This window comes from Calliopsis andreniformis, chromosome 10 (assembly GCF_051401765.1).
Source record: "Calliopsis andreniformis isolate RMS-2024a chromosome 10, iyCalAndr_principal, whole genome shotgun sequence".
In the NCBI taxonomy this organism is placed as follows: Eukaryota; Metazoa; Arthropoda; class Insecta; order Hymenoptera; family Andrenidae; genus Calliopsis; species Calliopsis andreniformis.
This window is the reverse complement of record NC_135071.1, coordinates 19,102,413-19,123,629: the sequence shown is the minus strand read 5'-3', so window position 1 is coordinate 19,123,629 and position 21,217 is coordinate 19,102,413. Positions and strand designations below refer to the sequence as shown.

At 27.4% G+C, this 21,217-nt stretch overlaps 8 protein-coding genes across 13 annotated transcripts; 4 read left to right on the top strand and 4 right to left on the bottom strand.

The window, feature by feature from the left end:
- Positions 1–344: 344 nt before the first annotated feature.
- LOC143184440 (uncharacterized) lies at positions 345–2,214 on the bottom strand. 6 transcript variants are annotated; one of them, XM_076386667.1, is made up of 5 exons: positions 2,160–2,214; positions 1,637–1,801; positions 1,342–1,552; positions 980–1,096; positions 345–890 (listed from the first exon to the last, which is right to left on the bottom strand). In XM_076386667.1, the coding sequence occupies exons 2-5, from the start codon at positions 1,790–1,792 to the stop codon at positions 691–693; spliced, it is 684 nt and encodes a 227-aa protein (XP_076242782.1). In that variant the 5' UTR covers positions 1,793–1,801; positions 2,160–2,214; the 3' UTR covers positions 345–690. The 6 variants fall into 6 exon arrangements, with proteins under 6 accessions (XP_076242782.1, XP_076242783.1, XP_076242785.1 ...); XM_076386668.1 differs by having other exon boundaries at positions 2,155–2,213; XM_076386670.1 differs by having other exon boundaries at positions 2,184–2,195.
- Positions 2,215–2,317: 103 nt separating this feature from the next.
- Positions 2,318–4,879, top strand: Kpc2 (Kip1 ubiquitination-promoting complex subunit 2). The gene is made up of 9 exons (XM_076386663.1): positions 2,318–2,589; positions 2,797–2,945; positions 3,013–3,206; positions 3,288–3,448; positions 3,516–3,727; positions 3,813–4,006; positions 4,132–4,322; positions 4,384–4,522; positions 4,610–4,879. Exons 2-9 carry the CDS (start codon positions 2,806–2,808, stop codon positions 4,756–4,758), a joined length of 1,380 nt encoding a protein of 459 aa, XP_076242778.1. The 5' UTR covers positions 2,318–2,589; positions 2,797–2,805; the 3' UTR covers positions 4,759–4,879.
- Positions 4,880–5,030: 151 nt separating this feature from the next.
- Positions 5,031–6,892, top strand: LOC143184441 (coiled-coil domain-containing protein 25). The gene is made up of 5 exons (XM_076386672.1): positions 5,031–5,159; positions 5,292–5,339; positions 5,422–5,513; positions 5,596–5,978; positions 6,061–6,892. The coding sequence occupies exons 1-5, from the start codon at positions 5,135–5,137 to the stop codon at positions 6,140–6,142; spliced, it is 630 nt and encodes a 209-aa protein (XP_076242787.1). The 5' UTR covers positions 5,031–5,134; the 3' UTR covers positions 6,143–6,892.
- Positions 6,476–8,451, bottom strand: Tgt (tRNA-guanine transglycosylase). The gene is made up of 7 exons (XM_076386665.1): positions 7,982–8,451; positions 7,829–7,918; positions 7,599–7,752; positions 7,376–7,508; positions 7,132–7,293; positions 6,894–7,062; positions 6,476–6,820 (listed from the first exon to the last, which is right to left on the bottom strand). Exons 1-7 carry the CDS (start codon positions 8,132–8,134, stop codon positions 6,476–6,478), a joined length of 1,206 nt encoding a protein of 401 aa, XP_076242780.1. The 5' UTR covers positions 8,135–8,451.
- Positions 8,452–8,562: 111 nt separating this feature from the next.
- Positions 8,563–9,580, top strand: Lamtor2 (Late endosomal/lysosomal adaptor, MAPK and MTOR activator 2). The gene is made up of 3 exons (XM_076386673.1): positions 8,563–8,764; positions 8,862–9,024; positions 9,306–9,580. Exons 1-3 carry the CDS (start codon positions 8,697–8,699, stop codon positions 9,453–9,455), a joined length of 381 nt encoding a protein of 126 aa, XP_076242788.1. The 5' UTR covers positions 8,563–8,696; the 3' UTR covers positions 9,456–9,580.
- A 2,033-nt stretch (positions 9,581–11,613) lies between these two features.
- Inc (BTB/POZ domain-containing protein inc) lies at positions 11,614–14,755 on the bottom strand. The gene is made up of 4 exons (XM_076386980.1): positions 14,558–14,755; positions 13,922–14,218; positions 13,670–13,798; positions 11,614–12,022 (listed from the first exon to the last, which is right to left on the bottom strand). Exons 1-4 carry the CDS (start codon positions 14,753–14,755, stop codon positions 11,993–11,995), a joined length of 654 nt encoding a protein of 217 aa, XP_076243095.1. The 3' UTR covers positions 11,614–11,992.
- A 591-nt stretch (positions 14,756–15,346) lies between these two features.
- LOC143184620 (glucose-induced degradation protein 4 homolog) lies at positions 15,347–18,331 on the top strand. Its single transcript, XM_076386981.1, has 4 exons — positions 15,347–15,641; positions 16,037–16,204; positions 16,285–16,517; positions 16,837–18,331. Exons 1-4 carry the CDS (start codon positions 15,495–15,497, stop codon positions 16,898–16,900), a joined length of 612 nt encoding a protein of 203 aa, XP_076243096.1. The 5' UTR covers positions 15,347–15,494; the 3' UTR covers positions 16,901–18,331.
- A 981-nt stretch (positions 18,332–19,312) lies between these two features.
- On the bottom strand, positions 19,313–20,664 carry LOC143184621 (uncharacterized). The gene is made up of 3 exons (XM_076386983.1): positions 20,160–20,664; positions 19,741–20,075; positions 19,313–19,672 (listed from the first exon to the last, which is right to left on the bottom strand). The coding sequence occupies exons 1-3, from the start codon at positions 20,485–20,487 to the stop codon at positions 19,481–19,483; spliced, it is 855 nt and encodes a 284-aa protein (XP_076243098.1). The 5' UTR covers positions 20,488–20,664; the 3' UTR covers positions 19,313–19,480.
- Between the last annotated feature and the right edge of the window lie 553 nt (positions 20,665–21,217).

The following is a 21,217-nucleotide window of genomic DNA, read 5'->3' as shown; positions in this document are numbered from 1 at the left end:
ATATTTTTGTTAGAGTAATAACCGCATTTCAAAACAATTGGTTTATAACTATTACTTCTGAGTGTACTTCATTTATTTTAGAATACAATTTTTAATTAAATACATGCTAGTGTACCATGTCAATATCTGAACTGTTACTTTAGAACTATTTTAAGATGTAAATTACTTAAATATTTTTTTATTTATAAAGTACATATACTTCTACATGCTTTTTATTATTTTCATTTGTTTAAAATTTAAATATTTGTCATTTTGAGGAAAATACTTCTTATAAAAAGCACTTATTATACGACGTCCATACAATGTGGAAAAAAATACACAGATACTTAACGAAAATGAATATTTAATGAAGCTTTACAACTTACGAGAGTGACAGTTTATAACAAGAAAATATTGTATTTGTTTCTTTTTTTAATATACATACATATTATAACTATATTCCCAAGTAAAGTAATTTTATACATATATACATAGAAAAGCATAAGAAGTGCATAATTAAAATAACTTCACTAGCAAAAAAGTAGTAACATTTAAATGAATCATACAATAGCAATATTAAAATAAGGATATCCAAATATAAAACTGTTTTATAAAATACATTATCCTAATAATTCTCATTTCATACATAAAAAACATACAATTTTTCAATTGTTTTTAAGTTATTTTTTATAAGTCCTATAAATTTTGTAATTATTTACTATGTAGTTTTTCAATACAAACACTAAGCTGTTGAAGACGGTGTAATAAATGACGCATATTAGCGATCGAATGTCGAAGACCTGATTGTTCACCACCAATTTCTTGCCTTTGACCTAACTCAAAATGAAGTCTAGCTAATCGTTCTTGCTGTTCTCTTATCTCTGTCATTTGTTCCATGCTACAATCTTTACCTAAATAAAAATAAAGCGGTTTATTTGAACGTTTCAATTGATATTACAAAACAAGATTTATACTTTATATTTCAATGCAATTAACTCACCAAATGCTCGTAAATTACCACTATGAAAATCTTCCAAAAGCTGTAATAAAGCTTGCTCCATATGCCGAACATCAGGAACCTCTGACAAAAAGCAATGATGTTTGCATGGCGCCATACCTTGATTTTATAATGCCAAAAAGCAACCAAAAAGAACATAAGGTGAATACATAGAAACGTGAAAGAAACATGTGTAAAAAATTGTGAGTTTTTTATGAAAAAGTATAAAAACAAATCAAAAACAACTTAAATTAAAATAAAGTAATATGGACATACATAAACTTAACAAGTTTTATATACTAAAGTAGGAAATAGTTTAGTAATATTTACAGTAATTATTCTTGATCTGTATTTTGTAAAGATACCTCTATGTTGACGATTAATTCTCGATGGTTCAGGACGATTTGGCTTCTGTTTTTCTTTCTCATTCAAGTACACAAGGCGGGATTGATTACCATGATTTGAATGATTCATAGCTCTGCCAGAAACCATAGATCCCTGACTTGTTGCTTGACCAGAACTTCCTTTACTAACAATTGGTGATGTCTGTGTATTACTTTCCCATAGTACTTGTTGCTATAATAATCAATATTTAGTTACCTGTATATAGAGAACACATCTTGAGATAGACAATAAGAAAAAAAAATATGAAACACATACCGATACATGAGAACTGTGTGTATCATTTTTACTTGGATGTTGAGATCTTGCTGGAGTTGAAGGTGGTGTGGCTTCTCCGCCGTGACTTAGTGGTTCTTCACATTCTTCTTCTTGAACTAATTGTTGTAGTTCACCACATCCAGATTCTTCAACCATTCTAATAATCTATGATTTTAATAAACATTCTATTACCTTTTTATCACTAATTAAGGCAACTTATCTCTTAAAAAGATATATAACAAAGCAAACAAAGTTAGTGTAACATTTTTTATATTATCTATTCTATTGCTATTAAAATAAATAATTTCCAAAATGAAGTTTCACAATATTTTTTATTTATAGCTAGAAACATTATGATCTAGGCATGATAAAACAGTCATGTACATATAATTAATATTTGTTATCAATAATATATATTTTTAACAATGAGCATTTTCATGGCTGTTCATTTTTTCCTTTTTTCTTAATACGTGAACGTAACGAAAAGTATAATTTTTGTTAATAAAGTAATTGTTTACAGAACTGATTCTTGGCAGCTATACACAACTTTTTACAGACGTTTACTCGTGTATGCTCGTGTAGTACTTGATACATACACATATAAACGAATCATCTGATTACTATATCCTGTGTAACACATATGAATGTAGTACCAGGGCCGTATGTGACATGTCATTGTACGATTCTGAACGATAAAACGGTAATGCTTAGTAACTGTAGTTGATTTGTAATCAAGAAGACTTCAACTCTTTTTCGAAACTGAAGTGTTTTATGTTTCTTTTTATATTCGAAAGTTTCTAAAGCATAGACCACATTATGGGAACCAAATCATAGTTCAAATACTTCGTACGGCTCTGAACGAGGTCTGGAGTCCATATCTTACGAAAAAAGTGTCAAACCTTTGCTGCGGCATCCGAAACGTATTAATTTTAGCGTTTCTGCAGATTTTATAGGTACGCTATATCCTTTTTAGGTATAACACTTTCTATGTAGAATTAAAAGTCCTGTAAATAAATGTATTCGACTGTTATGATTCTCGAGAAAATATTAACAAACGTACTTCAACATCTGTTTTGCATATGAAATTTTTCAAAAGAATTATTAATGTGTAATATTTTTAATTAATGTTAATTATAATACTATAACATTTTTTATTGCAGACCTATTTAATGTTTCCATGGATGCGAGAAGTGTGGTATAATAGGAAAAGTTCATCAAGAACTGCTGAACCAAGCAGTTCTAAAGCTGATACTGCAATGCTTATGCCAGGCACTGAACCATCAGAAAATTTTTCTATCAGTGTAGTAAGGTATAATATGTTCAATTATTATAGATATTTATTAAAAGCTGTTAATATATATTCCTATATTATTTAGCCTTGAAGGTAATGTTGCAAACATTACTGTAAAATCAGATTTTACTATTGAGAGAATTAAAACAATTGTAATGAAACATTTTTATGGCAATGATTCTACAAAAATACCATCCCAATACCGCTTAATTCATTCATTTAAATTCAAACAGCTTGGAGATAATTCTAATGTGAATGATGAGGAAATTAAGGAACATGGTAAAACATTAATTTATACATAAGTACAGTATTTTATACTTAATTTATAGTAAAAGCTAACATAATTATTTTTTGTTATAGATGAGCTAATATTAATACAAATTCGTTCTCCACCTGCAAAGGAAGATTTGTCCCAAGATGTTTTGAAAGGTCCAAGCAAGGAGGCAATATTACAAGCAACCCGTGATTTACCTGTACATAATTTGACACAGCCTATTCCACCTTTAAAATGTTTTGATGATGTAAATAGATATATCATTTCATACATATTTATTATATTGATAAAATTATTTACATATCACATCATAGTTTCAGAATGAATTACAAAAGATTTTAATAACTCTTGTAAAAGCATCAGCAAGGATTCTAACATACAGTCCAGAGGCACAAAAGTACTATGATATTTTACAAGAAAAATTAAAAGCACGATGTAAACCTAATATTGATTCAAACGTTGTAAAAACTCTTATGGAAATGGGTTATTCTCATAAAAAAGCTGTAAAAGCTCTTCGTTTACGAAAGTATTACACATTATTAGTTAATTTAATATTTATTTGAAATAACAAGTTACAGATAATTTTGTACAGGACTTCTAATTTTTTATAGGTCGAACATTACGGAAGCATTGGAGTGGCTAATTGAAAATCAAGATAATCCAGATGATTATGATGAAGATGATGATCTAGATTTGTTAATTAGTAGTGAAAGTAATAATAATAAAGATGTTGCGGGTCCGAGTTCGTCTGTTAATGCAAAGAAAAAGTCTTTAAAGGAGGCATGTATTGAATTATTTAAAGGAGGTAATTACAAAATTAATTAAAAACACTCAGGATTATTTTTTCTTACACTTCTCGACAGACTCTCGAAGTCTCGGCTCTTCTCCTTCAATTTTAAAAGTATAATGTTACAAACTTTAATTTTACAGAAAATCAGAGTCCGAAGAAAACTGGAAATTTGATCACCATAGTAGACTTTCTAGTTGAAAGTTTTCAACGTTATCAGAAAATGGATTTCAAACCCAATTCTAAAGCAGTACAGTCACTTTTAGAAATGGGATTCGAAGAAAAAAGCATCATTGGTGCATTGAAAATTACAGGAAATAATCACGTTAATGCTGTAAGTAACGCGATATTGATTATATTTAATTTTATATTTAATTAATTTCTGCTTTTTTTAGTGTGAATGGTTGCTTGGAGAACGTAGACCTAGTTTGCAGAATTTAGGTCAAGGACTTGATTCTGATGGTCCAATTTACAAAGGAATTATGAATAATCCACACATTCAACTTAGTCTCACAAATCCAAAAATGCTTCTAGGTAAAATTAATTATACTTACTAAAAAACATTATAAATTTTTTAAATAGATAAATGATATAATAATAATTAAATTGTTATACTTTCAGTATATTTATCTATGTTAGAAACACCAAGTTCAACAAATGTATGGCTTAATGATCCAGAAGTACAGCCTGTACTAAGTGAAATAATTAAAACATACCGTGTTGAGAAACATGCAATTCATTTCAATCGATATGCAGCTAAGTCATACTGAAGTATTATAAAAAATAATAACATATTTTGTTACAAATTTACATTGCTGTAAATTTTATAAACATACGTAATAGTGTATTTATTCATTAATTATGCTAATAAAATTACAATACAGACCTGTATCCAACAAATTTAATATATTTGTATTGCACATATAATAAATTTATTAATGTTGAAAAGTGTATATACATTTTTTATAACTGAATTAGTCTAAGAAGTTCAGAAATTGCTTTCAATTAGGGAAGTGATTGCTTCCAATTGTTTCTAAAAAGAATAATGTATGTATTACAACCAATTACAACGATTAACGTCGCTAGCATCGACTTCAAGTTTCACGAATATTATAACACGTGTTTATCCAAAATTCGTTCGTAATAATGGTTTACTATTTTACAAGCGAAGGTATTATACATTTCCTTATTGTTTGATCTATAATGTATTGTATGTACTCCAGCATTTGTCTGTAATACTGCATTAATTGAAACAATAACATAGGATAAGGTTAGATTAATTGTTTCCAATTTCAAATTACAGTTGTACAACCACCGGTGACATTGTTTATGGGAGTTGACAAATACGAAAGTGAGTTAATAGTATCATCATTTTGTAAAAAGATTTAAAAAATGATATCTGTTTGTAATTTTTTACACATTTGTTTTTGCAGATGAAGATCTCATAAAGTGGGGTTGGCCAGAAGATGTCTGGTTTCACGTGGATAAATATTCTTCAGCACATGTATATCTTCGCCTTCGTCTTGTAAATATTTTATATTAGTAGTTTGTATAAATACACACACTATTATCATTTATATGAATATATATTTGTGTTTGTGTATTAGGGTCAAACGATAGATGACATACCCAGTACAGTTCTAGAAGATGCTGCACAGCTGGTAAAAGCAAATAGTATTGAAGGAAACAAAATAAATGATGTAGATGTGGTATATACAATGTGGTCCAATTTAAAAAAGACACAAGATATGGTTGTTGGACAAGTTGGTTTTCACAGAGATAAAGATGTTCGTAAAATTCATGTTGCTAAACGATTAAATGCTGTTGTGAATCGATTAAATAAAACAAAACGTCTGGAGCAAGTGAATTTCAGAGCAGAAAGAGAGCAGAGAGATAGGAATGAAAGGGAGGATAAAAAGAAACTTCTAAGAGAACAGAAAGAGAAAGAAAAGGCAGAAGAGAAACAAAGAAAAGAAGAGGCAGAAATGAGGTAAGCTTTAAATAGTTTATTTTATTAAAGGGCATTGACCTTTATCGTTTCTTAGGAATTACATTATATTATATTTTTTCAGGAGTTATAACTCTTTGTTCAATACTTCTAATATGATATCAAATACTGAAAACAGTGGATATGATTCTGATGATTTTATGTGATGAAATTATTTATATTATTCATACTCTGTGCCTAATTCACCATAGTCTTAGACAATAGAAAAGTATCTTTGAAATAGAACACACTTATAATTTATAAATTCAGTACTTATACTGCTTTCAAAAGAAATTGTCACTAAAGTTTATAAAAAGTTATCCATTTTATTCTTTTAACTTGGATATTGTATAAAATATGTAATATGTTAATGAATAACATACATATATATATGCAGTATTGACGGTAAGATATGTTTATATAAACATGGATATACTCCATTACTCTATGTTTAAAGAAAAATGAATTTCTATAGGATTTATACAAATATATTTATTTTCCTACAATAATGTAACATTAATAGCTTCTAATGCATCAATCATCCATGATGGATATTGCTTATCTGGATACAAATTTAACATGTACTGTTGTATAAATTCTGGAAATCTTTGCTCTTTTATACTCTCTCTCATATCTCGCATTAATTTCAGTTGAAATGCAATATTGTGAATAGATAACAGATGGCATGCAACTGTCTCCACTGTTACAATGTGATGTAGATAGGCGCGGGTGTACGTTTTACAAGTACTACATTCACATGATTCATCTATTGGTCTCAAGTCTTTACTATATTGAATTTGCTTTAAGTTAAGTTGACCTGTACGTACCAAGGCACAGCCAAATCTCTGAAAAAAATACATAAAATGTATTATTTAACTTTGTACTAATTTTTTTGAATATATGGATTTGAATAGTTACCGCTGTCCTTGTAGGAAATACACAATCAAACATATCTATTCCTAATGCAGTACAAACAATTAAGTCAGTAGCAAATCCAACACCCATTAAATATCGTGGTTTATCTTTTGGAAGTATGTCTGTAGAAAGGTGCACCATCTTCCAAAAATCATGCTTACTTTCTCCACCACTGTCAGTAATCATTAATAAAGCAACTTTACTGTTACTCTTTGCAGAGATTAATGTCTTAAAGTATTACCTCAGTCCACCTACAGCATATCCATTGACTGTACGTTTTACCAATTGCTGTGCACATTCTGTTCTAAGTTTGGGATCAAGACCTCCTTGTACAATTGGAAATATGCTTTGTTCGTCTGATCTCTGATGAGCTTCTATACATCTATCTAACCACCTAGTAGTTCTAAAATTGAACATTTATATGTTTAGTTTTTAATTAAAATGAAAACTGATGGTTCTACATAAATTATAAATGCAAATTCTACCTGTGCATTGCTTCTTCTACTCTTGGTCCAGTTAATGTACTTTTAACAACATCATCAAGTTGCATAATTATATCTGCACCTATTATATTTTGTATTTGTATAGAGTGTTCAGGTGTTAACATACAATCAGAATCTATGAAATAACATTACAAGATTGAACTTCATTCTTATTTCTTTATGAAATAAAATATAAAACCAGAAAGAGAAGTTATATTCTATCTACCATTATAAGGTGATTTAAATTTAACACCCTCTTCTGTGATTTTAGCAAGCTCTAATAATGATACCATTTGAAAACCACCAGAGTCAGTTAATAAAGCTCTTTTCCAGTTCATAAATTTATGCAATCCTCCAGCTTTTTGCATAACATCAAGACCCTAAAAAACATTTAATTAAAAGTTAAAAGAATGTTATATTTAAATATTTATTAAAATAATTTGATCAGAAACTTACAGGTCTTGTTCCAAGATGATATGTATTCCCCAGAATAATCTGACAATTCAATTCTTCCAATTGTTGAGGTAACAAACCTTTTAAGGTGCCCTATAAAATAATTGACAGTATGAAAAATAAAGTACTCTATGATTATTTCGTAGTTTAATTTACCTGTGTTCCAACTGGCATAAATACAGGTGTATCCACGTGATGATGAACAAGAGTCATTCTTCCAGTTCTAGCTTTTGTTGTTTGACATTCGTGAAATATTTCGAAGATTAATGGTAATTTTGATTCTTTTGCCATTTTTTTCAACTTTATCATTCCTTGAAGGTAGGCGTATTTTTTAAATATTTATAAAAACCTAGTATACTATTTAAAAAACTTCTCACAATACGCAGATCAAAAGCGAATCTTCATTCTTCAATGTAGTTCGTCACTTAATAAACACATACAACAAAAATTATCTTATGCTCTAAATAAATGCATTGTTAGCTACACAACCTATAATTTGCTATAATCCTAGTTTTTTTTCCAGATTTACGATTAGTCAAATCAGCAATGCATTTAAGATAGAGCATAATATACTTTTTTCAATTAAACGTCTGCACTCTTCGTTCTAGATTATTTAAATACAAACTACTTGCTTGAGAGTAATTAAATAACGAACTTGTGTAATATATATTGTATGTATAGGAATAATTGACATCTAGAAACTTTATAATTTTTCACTGCTCTAGGGACATTAATTGTAGTTTCTTGTAGAAAATGTCAACAAGTAATGATTGCACTTTGTCAATGTTTTGAGATTAAACGTAACGTTAATGTAACTGATAGGTGCATCGATTAATAGTCGAGAAAACTGTTCTTTGCAATTTATGAAAATATGTTGAAACCAAAAGCACTCACGCAAGTGCTTAGCCAAGCTAATACAGGTGGAGTAGAAAATACATTGTGAGTAGATAATACATTATACAAATTATTTTTTATTGAAAATTGTATCACATAATAAAATACAATTTTATTAAAAGTTTAAATATAATTGTTTCAGATTATTAAACAGAGACGGTGGTTTATTGGCTTACAGTGGATATGGAGATAAAGATGCAAGAGTAACTGCTGCAATTACAAGTAATATATGGTCAGCTTACGAGAAAAATGGACGGAATGCATTCAAAGAGGATAAGTTACAATTTGTATTAATGGATTGTGTGGTAATTAGCAAACATTTTATTAGTATCTAACTATATATAGTTTTATAATAGTATTCTACATTATCTAAATTTAGGAAATATGATCGTACAATTAGATAGAAAATAATACATATATCTTTGTACATAAACTTAGATATTTTAATACATAAGTTCCTGTATTTATTATAAATGTGAAGTAGATGCTTAGAAAAAAATAAAGCAGAACTAGAATAATAAAGTGATCTTCTGAAATTAAAATGAAGAATATAAGATAATAAACAATTATTTATCCATTTTTATAGGAAGGCAAAGTTGTAATCACTGAAGTAGCAAATCTACTGTTATGTTTATATGCAAAAGAAAATGTAGGATTTGGTTTATTAAGAGAAAAAGCACAAGCTTTAGCAAAATATCTTGATCAGCCACTAAAGACAATAGCTAATATGCCTTAAACAGCATATATTTCATAATACTTTTATTTATCTGTACTATAATATTATTACCTTACATTCTAATCTTTTGTAAGAATTTATGATATGTGTATTGTCCTCTAATAATAAATTTTTAATAAATCAGAGTTTATTTATTAGAAGTTTCTACTAATATATTGACTAATTCTTGAGAGAAAGATTGTTCCAGCAAGTGTGAATGAAATTCAGATTCTTTATTTTCATCATAACAATTTTATTTGTTTCTTCATATTTTTATCAAACAAAAAAGGATATAATGACACGTGTAAAAGACATACATTATTAAATATCTATTGCTTAGGTTTTATAATTATGAAAATTGGGCACATACTATGAACTATAGACAGTCTTAAAGAAAATATATTTTGAATGAATATACAAAAGAAATATTTATATAAAATTAAATATGAAAGACTCATGTTTATATACCAAAAAACATGTACAATTGCAGAAGAAATTATTAAATAAAAGTACTTTTGATAAATGGAATTATTTTTTGTTCACTGTCATGGTTCATATGCAGTGAGCTTATATATAGATATTGTTTATATTTATACACGTTTTTTCCTACAATTACTGTTTTTTGTAGTTTAAAATAATTATCAGTATTAAAATTTCTTTTTGAGTATATATAAATACTACTGTTTTCTCTAACAATAAACATCAAACAGGTAATAGATTTAGAAATATACCTATGAAAGTACAAACTCTTCCACAGAAAGTTTTACATCCTTATGATTAATGTGACAATAGTGAATTACTAATATTAATGAAATTAATGACATGAATTGGAGGATGCAAAACAATACCATACTTTAGTATTAATAACACTGTACATTGCAAGGAATTATTAACATTGGTCCTAATTTTCTTGACATTTTTCAGTATAAAAAGTGATCATTATTCAGTATAAGTGATCATTAGCCAATTGATTAATTTCTCATTGTGTACTCTTATAGTTATGAAGTTTCTAACTATGAGTTCTACAATCAAATTGTTTTAATAGCATTAAATTAGCAACATATTCTGTCATGTATATGTAAAAATATAATAGTATCACTGAACTGTTTTATATTAATATTTAGAGAAAAAAAAATACTTTTTTCATGAAACTATTATACATATATGTACCTATATATGATATATAAAATGTATCATATTATACCATGTGTTATGTCATATTATATATCATATATTATGTAATTCTAATAGTACTTATTAATAATTGTGCTACATATAATTTATTTTCATGAATAATGCATTTAAATATGAATATATTGTCTATAACACTTCCTTAATAGGCCTTTAACAATTGACAACCTATGTTAACATTTACTGTAAACTGTTTTTCTTTTTGTGATTGTAGAAGAGTCATTTATAATGTAAATAGTTAAAAACTTATCTGAAGTAAGTGCGTGCATCATGGACAGAAGAGAAAAGAGAGAGAGAAAGAATAAAGAGAGTAGTTTATCTTTCAACATAGATATACATATCTATTGCTTTTGATTGCATCATTCAGAACAAAATATTAAATAGTAAAAACTTTATACATTTGAAAAACAACTCCTAAATGATGGATAATATTCTGTGTTACTCTGTGTTACTCTTTGCATAGGATCAAAAATTCCTTCAGGTATTTTCTCATCTTACATATACTCTTGTATATTATAAAATGATTTCATGATTTGCTTTTATTTAAAAAATGACATTTTTTTTTGTATCCACATTTTTATATATTAAAATGAATTTTATATTCGTAGATAGAATTTTGTATTTGATAATCAAAATTATCTTGCTAGATATACAAATATTATTTTATGTTTTATAGCGGCAGTGCAAATGTAAGTAATTTAGCTTTTGTTATGATAAAGACATGATTGAACTAAACATTATCTTTACATAGTTTGTTACAAAAAGATAAACTTGTAACTATTAAAGATAGTATTTATATTCATTGTAGAAATTTGTATGAAAAAGATTGCCTTCATGAATGCTATTGTCTCTTAAACTATTTCTCATGAAACTAAAATATAATTTCTACAATTATTGAATAACACTCATCTTGATAGTATATTAGCATTAATGATTTCAAGGTATTAATATTTTAGTTTTAATACATTGTTTTTTAAATGAAAGCTATCATCATTTTTTGGGATAGAAAGCTTAGTTCAGTAGTAAATATTTTTCATCATTACAAAATGTATGATCCCATATCAAATTTCTAATCAATGCTATTCTCATCAAATATTGGTTAAAAAAATGTTTATTCATCAATGTGTAATACTTTTGGTTTTTAAAGCTTCATATCATGTTGTTGCATTATGACTATATATCTACAAAAGGTATTGTACCTTTACATATTATCTCTTGTTTGCATCATCACCATACAGGGAAATGGAGTAATGAAGATTTGCATGAACTTAAACTTTTAAATGTAGAAACAAAAACAGTCTTCATCTTGTCGCTGCACAGTTGATTTAATTAAACGAAGCAAGGAAAGAAAGGGACGGATTTATAGATTACATGCGAGAACCCTTCTGCTGCAGAACCTAAAATACAATTTAATGAAACTTAGGATAACATATAAAAAACTTTATGTTAGAGACTATACTTCTAATTTTTATAAATCTACACAGTACTTGTATTTAATATATCGTATAAATTTCCTATAATGTTTATGAATGACGCGATGTTCAGCCTCTGCATTTTATTGTACACATTTAACTTTAATAAACGTTATATTAAAATATCTTTACAGTTTTTATAAAAATATTTTAATATGAAGATAATTTTTAACGATAAGTCATTAAAGAAAACAAATTGGAGATTGTGACATCATTATTAGTTTCATATATTACTTGTAATAATACATTGTAAATTTATTGTCTTTTAGCTACTTTCATTGAACACCAAATGTTACTGTTAATGTAACAGTAACCATTTATATGCGAAAAAGAAACTAAATATGAAATAACTTGGACATGCAATAATGAATCATGCAGGATATAGGGTAGAAAGTAACCAAACCAATAAAAGGAAAAACTCTTTATTTGATGAATAGCATGCTATACAAAAATAATATCAGAGGCAGAACATGCTCATGCAATTTGGCCCCTGAATTGGCACAAACTAATATAAAGCGCTGTGATGATTAAAACAGGATTAATTACTTGTAATGTTAAATTATATTTTAACTGAAATTATAAAAACTATAAAAAAAGAAAAAGAAAAATACTTATAATTCTCACAAAACAATACAAAATAGATAGTTTACTAATACTTGACAATGTGCACTTTTGTATCTACTATAAGGCACTCTTTTCATTTGTCTTGTATTTTATACAAGTGTTCAAAAGATGAATGTTTAGAAATGTGAAAATGGACTGATTGTGATTTAAAGAATTGTGACTTATAGAAGATCTCTATGACAATTTACACATTTATAACATAATCTTTGGTTTTTAGTTAATTTACTAAATTATGAATGGTAACAATTTGATGCTCCATTTATTCTACTAATGATAATGTCATGTGCCATTTAACTCATCCATAAAAATATTAGCCAAATGTAAAATATTTAAAGCTTTTGTAATTCAGTACCTTAATACTTAATAATCTTAATGTGTTTGTTCTTATGAATTATAGATGAGTAAATGACATTTATAAAAATAAACATAATGATGAAATGTGAGAATACTGATATGTATATCAGAGGTTCTAGATTTTTATAAAAACTATTGTTAATCTCCTGGTTAAAAATATTTTAATATTATTACAAACATGATTCAATGAATACTGATGATAATTAATTAGAACCTCTGATATAGGCGTTTAATCAACATTAGTGACATAATTTCATATTAAGAACTACAGTATTATGGAGAAATAATAAAATTAATAATATAATAGACCCAAAATCAATTGATTACACAAGGTAAGTTCTTTTCAATTTTAGATCATGTCAGACATAAATTGCACATAACTACACATAGTTATAAATTTACATAAAGGAATAAAGGACAGCATGCTGAGACAGAAATATGATAAAACATAAATAATATTTGAAATGGCTTTCAGTAATCAATTGAATTTGAATTAAAAATATATAATTATATATTAAAACCACAAAAACTATGTATGTGATTATTTTAATTGAGGTAATGATCTGGCAAAAGACTTGAATGCGGGAATGATACCTTAACGCGATCCGTTGATTCTTGTTCCTTGCTATTTAATTGGCTGGCCCCATATTCACGACTGACCACACACAAGAATTCAGCATGATCATCATTTCCATAGTTATATTGAGATCCTATGTTGATTAACTAGAATAAATAAAAGTAAATTAAGTTTAAATTTGCAGCAATATAATTCTAATGTAAAAAAAATGTAATCTGCTGATATATTACATTATATGAAATATTGATGCTATAAAAAATGAAATGTACCTGTTCAAACTTCCATCCATCAGACATTGTGGATACCATTTGAGTTAATTCATCTTCGTGACACTGGAGAACTCTATACACATGTTTCTTTGAATCCCGTAATGGTCTTGTATCTCTTAATATAACTCTTTCTTTGACTAGCCGAATTAATTCTGTAATATTATAAAATTCTGCTTCTTCCAACACACCCTCTTCTGTCAAATCTTTATTAATTACTAGTTTTCCATGCCGTAAATAATTTAAAACAGGGCTAAAATATGTTGGATCACGATCTATTAAATATGCTCCAGTGTCATCCTGTATAAAAAGATATATTATAAATTAATTTACAATAACATCAAATCAAACATTGTAAAAGGAATTAACTTCTGATCTATTTATCTTCCATAAGTATAAATAAAGCATATTAATGTATAACAAATACATACAACATCTAAGACACAAACCTTGTAATACTATTTTCGATTTAAGTTTATTTTAGATACAGAACATTTCAAAGGAATATATTAAGTTAACTTTTATAGATATCGTTATTCAAATTAAGTGAAGAGTACAAGTAACACGTGTCTCTGAGAAATCTAATTATACCGAAAATGTGTTTTAAAGTTCGCGGTTATCTTAAAATATCAAACTAACCCTGTCTGAGATAAGGTCAGAATCTTCTTGACACAATCTGTAGAGAAATGAATTAGGGTCTCGGGCTAGAGTAGTTTTTGTTGTCAGAAAATACGTTCCACCAACGTTTAATCGAACCCACTGGTTGTTTCGGACCCATTGTTTTTGAACATGATTTTCTGTCATTTCGTCCGAATTTGTGTCACTGAAATCCGCCATACTTGCTTTGAAATTCGACTATAGTTTCGATACTCAGCTTTTTCTCACGAGTCAAATCAATATCTAAACGTTACACCAATAAATGCAATGGTTATTTCACGATATTTTTTCAAATCAAATTGAAATAGTGTATTTTAATAAACCCTATAGATTACTTCATTTTCAAAACTAGAGTAATTAATATAGTTCCGATATTTTATGGCGCGAAATCGAGCGAAACGAACAATCTCAAAATAACAAATATACACACTTTCTCTTAAACAATTCAAATTTAAATGCTATATAAGATATCGATACAAAGGGCATTAAAGATATTCAGAATATGACTACTAAAATCTGAAAGAATTTGAGAAGCGTAACGTTTAAATTCTTTGCGCACGGCATATAAATACGTCCATACATCCGGCAAAGTATAATCAAAGTTCGTGTATGATATCGTATTCGTAAGTTAAACGAAGCTGTTGAAGATGTTTTTCATTTCAGAAGTGGGCAATTGTCTTTTGATTTTGAGAGGAAACAATTTAAGTCGTTTGCATGTGCATAAAACAGTTGGTTTTGCGCAACGTATGTCGAACGTATCTTTCGCTTAAAAATTACGATCGTAAAGGTGTCTGGGTTCGAGGCTACGTATAAAGACATCTATATCCTGAAAATTACCGGCAGTCATTGCGAGAGTCTTGTGATGAAGAGTTTGTCGGCCAACGAGGGCAAAGTTTAAGAACGTTCGCTTGAGCCGAGAATGCCGGTGAAAGTTGACGTAGTACCACCACCGCCCGCAAACTCGAAGCAGCCGGGTGTTACAAAATCTCTGCTGTACAACGGTTCACGATTTCAAGGTTCACAAAAGTCGAAAGGGAACAGTTACGACGTAGAAGTAGTTTTGCAGGTTAGTTCTCCGTCTTTCTGGAAATTGCGCCACAAATATCATAAATTTCTGTAGCATCTTTGACATCTGTCTACTGCGCTACGATTCACCGTACGCTATTTTTCCATTCGATATTTAACATACGTCGCATCGAAATCAATTGATTATATTGTTTATATATTTTCACGGTCGAAGATTTAGAATAACCTCTAAAGATAGATTTTGAAAGGTTTCTTTGTGCTTTTAAATTTACTTACAAATATCTATTTATATAGTTCGGTATACTGATCAGTTTATCGTGGAAATTGCGCAAACGAAAAGAATAGAATTGAGAATTTTAGAAGTGACTGTTTTAGAAGTGATGAATATTGTTAAATTTGGTTTTCTAGTAGTTATTTATATCCTTTTTGTTGTAGCATGTTGATGAAGAGAACAGTTATTTGTGCGGCTATCTTAAAATTAAAGGGCTTACAGAGGAATTTCCCACTTTGACTACATTTTTTGATGGTGAAATTATATCAAAGAAATATCCTTTTTTAACCCGTAAATGGGATGCAGATGAGGATGTTGACAAGAAACATTGGGTTTGTACTTGTACTTGAAATTGTTGATCAGTTTCATCTGTTACCTTCTTCTATAGTAAATTATTACTTTGTAATTCCAGAGCAAATTTGAATCGTTTTGTCAATATGCTAAAACTTTTAATTCAGACACATTCGATTACGAAGCTCTGAAAGGAACTGATTTTGTTTTTATGAGGTGGAAGGAACATTTCTTGGTTCCTGATCATACAATTAAAGATATCAATGGTGCCTCCTTTGCAGGATTTTATTACATTTGTTTCCAAAAATCTGCTGCTACGATTGAAGGTTTTTATTATCATCGTAGTTCTGAATGGTAATATTATATTAAATGTTCATAGAGATAGAGATGATTCTTAATAAAATACATTGTATATATAAGAAAAAATACAATAATTTACTTGATATGAATTACATAGAGATGTATAGAGAATAAAATTAGTACTAGTTAATAAACTAAATCATTAATATTGATACATTTTTAATTTATCTGATGTTTCAGTATATTTTACAAAGGAAAATATTTGTTGTAGTTTTTGTATTTTTTTAACATGGTCATATTGTTTTTATATCTATGCATTGTTTGTAAATATATCATTTTAAGAAAGTAGTTCAAAATATTCTTATTGTTTCAGGTATCAATCTCTGAATTTAAAGCACGTCCCAGAACATAGTATACAGATCTACGAGTTCAGGTGAAATCAATGACTCTCATTCAATTATTTCTCCAAATTCATATTTCACCCTTCCTAGCATACAGATCTCATAAGAGTCGCAATCTCTGAATTAGTTTAACTCGATTCAAACAAGTGTCTTCTTAAATTATTTACCTTAAGAGTGAGGTACTTCATGAGAAAATTAGTTACTTTAACAAAGTATTTCATATTCCTTTTTTAAAGCTAATACACAGTATATGGCGCATACTATATATTGTTTTACAATCATTGGACACATCTTAGAGGAAAAATCATAAATAAGGATGACGAGGATTGCAATACCTCTTTGAAATACGCTTGATTATAAATTAGTTACTATTAATATTCATTGTAAGATGTTTTACCGAAATAAATTAATTGATGCTTTTTGTCAATTAAAATCAATGTTGTTGATTATTTGGTATTACATATTATAAGATTGTAACATCTTTTGTTAATAATATATATAGTTGAAGTGTATCCTATACTTTAAGTTAGGTATCCCTGATTTTGTTTAAATGAATTCAATAATGCAAAAATATGGAACTTCCATTTGATTGAAAACATAATATTGAAAAATATAAAACTACAAAATCAACAAAATCGCGTTTATATTTGATTTTATATGTGAATTAATACTTTTTCAATTGATATAGCTGCACAAATTTAAAAGTAACATTCATTTACAGTATAATACGTTCCTATATTTATGAGATCTGTTTGCTTGAAAATGATATTATGGTGATTGAATAAATTGTTGTGTATAGAATAAGAGAACAAATCAAGTTAGAAGATGAAAGTAATTTTATCATTTTATGATGTTAAAACGTCAGCCTGAGATTTCTCTTTAATGTCAGTGTGCTTCTAATTAAAGGCAGATAAATTGTTTCACATAAGGAGAATATTATATAGAAAAAATTGTTTTCATTTTGAACACTTTTTGTGTTTTTAAGATCTTTACTTTGTAGAATTTTAATTAAATTCTAAATCAGAATATACCAAGTATACAAAATTCTTTCTTGTAATGTTCCTCTTAAGTGATACAATTTTACTGAGCAGAATATTCATAATACTAATAGGACAAAAAATTTGATACAAGTTGGCTGTTTATAATGTAATGTCAATAAAATATTAAATCTGTTATTGAGGAATAGAATGTTATAGTAATTCACTACAATAATTAAGTTAATTTAACGTCTTCGCCACCAAGATCGACGTCCTGTGAATGCTTTGATTTGAGGCCAACTTATACTAACTTATAATACGTTAAGTATCCATCCTGATTTATAGATTGAATCTCTGCAAATATGTCTGGGCAGCGAAGGTGCTAAATTAATATACTTATTCAGTGAGATGATGTATACTTAACATATGGAAATACTGTAAAAAAATACTTTTGTTTGTATGTATAATTTTAAAGATTGTTCATTTAGAATCTCTTTCTTTTTTACAAAAACATGAAATGTATTATTTTAAATTAACAAACCATACACTAATAACATTATTTGATGTCATCAAAATAATGAAACTTATCCATTATGTAGAATAGAAGTACATACTTACTCCAAAAACAAGCATTGTGTATAACTTATATTAAAATGTTTTTATACTAAAATATCTTTATGTGTTGATTAACGAACATTTGCTATTTTTTATTTTACGCAATAGAATAATATCATGGAAATAGTAATTTGTTAAATACAAACTGTTGACCTTAAATAATGTACTAGAGTGTAGAATGCATGAGTCAGTACAATTTAACTTTCACTACATGATTTATTAAATTTTACTCGTAAGATACCAATTTTAAGAAAGTATTTTTTCAAATATAAGAACTTGTAATGTTCGAAAACAGTATCATGTATAATGTATAAAGTAGAGTGATTTTATGTCTGATAAATCTATAGTATTTATATGTAACATGCATTTTACAACAAATAACTGACTTCTTTTATATTTTCTTCCATATTAATATTTAAATAAACAGATAAATCGATATTAAAAATTTATATATTATGGTAGACTCGTGAAAAGCAAGATTTAAACAACTGATTTAATGTATAATAAAATATTTCTTGTTTAGTGTTCGTTTTATAGTTTTGTGTATCATAGTTATTTCAATAATAAAATAAATGATGAGTAATACTAATAATAATACAAAAATAGTGTAGGCTGCTGTGTTGTAAATTGCTTATCAAATACAACATGTTTATAAAAGTAATTAATAAAATACTTATGTTTAATATAGCTTAAAATTAAAACAAATACTACAAAATGTATAAAATTGTTATGAATCTCTTCAATGTACAAATTCTACAGCGTTTTAGTTAAAATTTAATAAAATTATACGAAAAATAAATGACAGTAAATTATTCTAGTAGATCGTAAATCAGTTGTTAATAATTTAGGGGTAAAATAAAATAATGTACTAATGACATAAAACGTAACAAAAAATTGTTTTTGTTAAATTTTATGAATTACTCATTTCTGTATATGCATGTATATCTAATTAATTTAGTGATATCCAAAAATAATAAAAATTTAATGATCAACAGAGAAGAAGTATGTGGTATTAAAAATCCATTCAGCAGAAAGTTGTTTTTGCTCCATATGAAGATCGATCACCAGCATCACCAATTGATAAAGGTGGTTGCTCCATCTCTTGATTTTTAAAAAATGATTTTGTGGATCTGGTTAAACGCTTTGGTTTTGTAATTGTTCGATTTCTTTGATTGATATTTATGATCCCCAATTTTTTATGTCCACCATGTGAAGTCTAAAATAGAGATACATTACAGTATTTATTTAATATTACAGAATGAATATTTTAACATAACAAATTACCATAGTCCTAGAACAGTATTGACAAAGGCAAACTGTATTGATTGGTGAAGATATAGTTTTATGTAATACAGCTTCAAATCCTAGAAATTTTGTATCAAAATTTACTTTAGCTTTAATTACATCAGTGAATGAGTTTTGAACTAATAATATATTATCTCTAAGATTTTCAGGTTTTCTTGTATCAGTTAAATGTTCATTCCTTAGAGAAGAACAACTGATTGATTCATTGTTAGAATCATTTAGTTCTTTCCAGCTGTCTGATGTGTTAGAACACTGATTTTGTGCATCACGCGTTTCTTTAACATTTAAAACGGGCTGTTCACCGCGCAAAAGAGCTACAAATATTAATAAATTTTCATAGCAATTTTAGTCCTTAAGAATTGTAGTTATTATTTTTAAAGTATATGTAGTTTACTTGCCAATAAAATTTTTTAAATATTCTGAGAAAATTTTATTACAAGAAAGCAAATGTTGAAAAGCTTCATCAAGATTTTTTTCAGGAAAATATGTTCTCGTCAATAAACACTGTTCAAGTGAGTTCCCTTTAACTGCGTTTGAATTAAATATTTTCCACTGTTTTTGGGAAATTTTTGCTTGCCATTCCAATGCACAATCTTCTAATCTTCTGGTGATCGAAGTTAATAATTCATTTGCTTCTAATAACTGTTGGGGAACATAAACACTTCCTTCGCTACAGGAAAGGCAAGCATTTCTTTTGATCATTGGTCCTTCATTACTTGTCATCATTCTTAATAAAATTTCTTATACATAAATGTATTTTATAACAAACATTGATTAAATTTGTTTGCAGATTATACATAAGAAAACCAAAAAAATATAAAAAGCATTCAATATGATAGATTTACATTACATTAGTCTTTTATTAAACAACTGAATATTGCTAAATGATATACTCTGTGTAGTTATTTAATTCTACTCCAAAATATTATGTATTTATTAAGAAACGCTGTAATCAATATGTATGTACTTAAAATTTGATTTTACGTTGTGGGATCAGAAAATATTTACAAATATTAAATTACTATACACTGTAAAATTAGTAATTTATTTGACTTTAAACAGAGTAAAATCTTATAATAGTTATTTTATACAGACATATATATATATATAGAGAGAAACTCAAATCAGAATGTTTCCTTATTGAAACATATTCATAGATATTACTTAACTCTCATAGTAAATGATAAACATTGAAATCTTATAAAATAGTGGTTTTATAATTGTTAAAATACTTATATACACATACGAGAATAATAATTACAATAAAGTACAATATTACCTACTTCTAAAATAGATAAAATATAAGATTTAGATTGTTAGGTAATTGTATTCAATTGTTATAAAAAATTTGTATTGTTACAATTTACGTAATACTGCATCAATTTGATGCAATTTTAAAATGCTTATTTATGCAATAATACAGTCGAATATGATTAAATAGTATTACATAAACGCA

What these genes read in the sequence shown, in the direction of transcription:
- LOC143184440 (XM_076386667.1), bottom strand. Translation starts at nt 1,792, where the DNA reads ATGGTTGAAGAATCTGGATGTGGTGAACTACAACAATTAGTTCAAGAA. An exon ending in CACACAGTTCTCATGTATCG is followed by an intron (nt 1,553 to 1,636) that starts GTATGTGTTTCA and finishes TGATTATTATAG; the next exon opens with CAACAAGTACTATGGGAAAG. An exon ending in AATTAATCGTCAACATAGAG is followed by an intron (nt 1,097 to 1,341) that starts GTATCTTTACAA and finishes TATAAAATCAAG; the next exon opens with GTATGGCGCCATGCAAACAT.
- Kpc2 (XM_076386663.1), top strand. Translation starts at nt 2,806, where the DNA reads ATGTTTCCATGGATGCGAGAAGTGTGGTATAATAGGAAAAGTTCATCA. An exon ending in TGAGGAAATTAAGGAACATG is followed by an intron (nt 3,207 to 3,287) that starts GTAAAACATTAA and finishes TTTTTGTTATAG; the next exon opens with ATGAGCTAATATTAATACAA. An exon ending in GAAATAATCACGTTAATGCT is followed by an intron (nt 4,323 to 4,383) that starts GTAAGTAACGCG and finishes TGCTTTTTTTAG; the next exon opens with TGTGAATGGTTGCTTGGAGA.
- LOC143184441 (XM_076386672.1), top strand. Translation starts at nt 5,135, where the DNA reads ATGGTTTACTATTTTACAAGCGAAG. An exon ending in GGGAGTTGACAAATACGAAA is followed by an intron (nt 5,340 to 5,421) that starts GTGAGTTAATAG and finishes TTGTTTTTGCAG; the next exon opens with ATGAAGATCTCATAAAGTGG. An exon ending in TATATCTTCGCCTTCGTCTT is followed by an intron (nt 5,514 to 5,595) that starts GTAAATATTTTA and finishes TTTGTGTATTAG; the next exon opens with GGTCAAACGATAGATGACAT.
- Tgt (XM_076386665.1), bottom strand. Translation starts at nt 8,134, where the DNA reads ATGATAAAGTTGAAAAAAATGGCAAAAGAATCAAAATTACCATTAATC. An exon ending in TTATGCCAGTTGGAACACAG is followed by an intron (nt 7,919 to 7,981) that starts GTAAATTAAACT and finishes ATTATTTTATAG; the next exon opens with GGCACCTTAAAAGGTTTGTT. An exon ending in TATTTCCTACAAGGACAGCG is followed by an intron (nt 6,821 to 6,893) that starts GTAACTATTCAA and finishes TATTTTTTTCAG; the next exon opens with AGATTTGGCTGTGCCTTGGT.
- Lamtor2 (XM_076386673.1), top strand. Translation starts at nt 8,697, where the DNA reads ATGTTGAAACCAAAAGCACTCACGCAAGTGCTTAGCCAAGCTAATACA. An exon ending in GGTGGAGTAGAAAATACATT is followed by an intron (nt 8,765 to 8,861) that starts GTGAGTAGATAA and finishes TAATTGTTTCAG; the next exon opens with ATTATTAAACAGAGACGGTG. An exon ending in TTGTATTAATGGATTGTGTG is followed by an intron (nt 9,025 to 9,305) that starts GTAATTAGCAAA and finishes CCATTTTTATAG; the next exon opens with GAAGGCAAAGTTGTAATCAC.
- Inc (XM_076386980.1), bottom strand. Translation starts at nt 14,755, where the DNA reads ATGGCGGATTTCAGTGACACAAATTCGGACGAAATGACAGAAAATCAT. An exon ending in ATGGATGGAAGTTTGAACAG is followed by an intron (nt 13,799 to 13,921) that starts GTACATTTCATT and finishes TATTTATTCTAG; the next exon opens with TTAATCAACATAGGATCTCA. An exon ending in AATCAACGGATCGCGTTAAG is followed by an intron (nt 12,023 to 13,669) that starts GTATCATTCCCG and finishes ATTGTATTTTAG; the next exon opens with GTTCTGCAGCAGAAGGGTTC.
- LOC143184620 (XM_076386981.1), top strand. Translation starts at nt 15,495, where the DNA reads ATGCCGGTGAAAGTTGACGTAGTACCACCACCGCCCGCAAACTCGAAG. An exon ending in ATGTTGACAAGAAACATTGG is followed by an intron (nt 16,205 to 16,284) that starts GTTTGTACTTGT and finishes TTGTAATTCCAG; the next exon opens with AGCAAATTTGAATCGTTTTG. An exon ending in TATCATCGTAGTTCTGAATG is followed by an intron (nt 16,518 to 16,836) that starts GTAATATTATAT and finishes TTATTGTTTCAG; the next exon opens with GTATCAATCTCTGAATTTAA.
- LOC143184621 (XM_076386983.1), bottom strand. Translation starts at nt 20,487, where the DNA reads ATGATGACAAGTAATGAAGGACCAATGATCAAAAGAAATGCTTGCCTT. An exon ending in ATATTTAAAAAATTTTATTG is followed by an intron (nt 20,076 to 20,159) that starts GCAAGTAAACTA and finishes TAATATTTGTAG; the next exon opens with CTCTTTTGCGCGGTGAACAG. An exon ending in AATACTGTTCTAGGACTATG is followed by an intron (nt 19,673 to 19,740) that starts GTAATTTGTTAT and finishes TCTCTATTTTAG; the next exon opens with ACTTCACATGGTGGACATAA.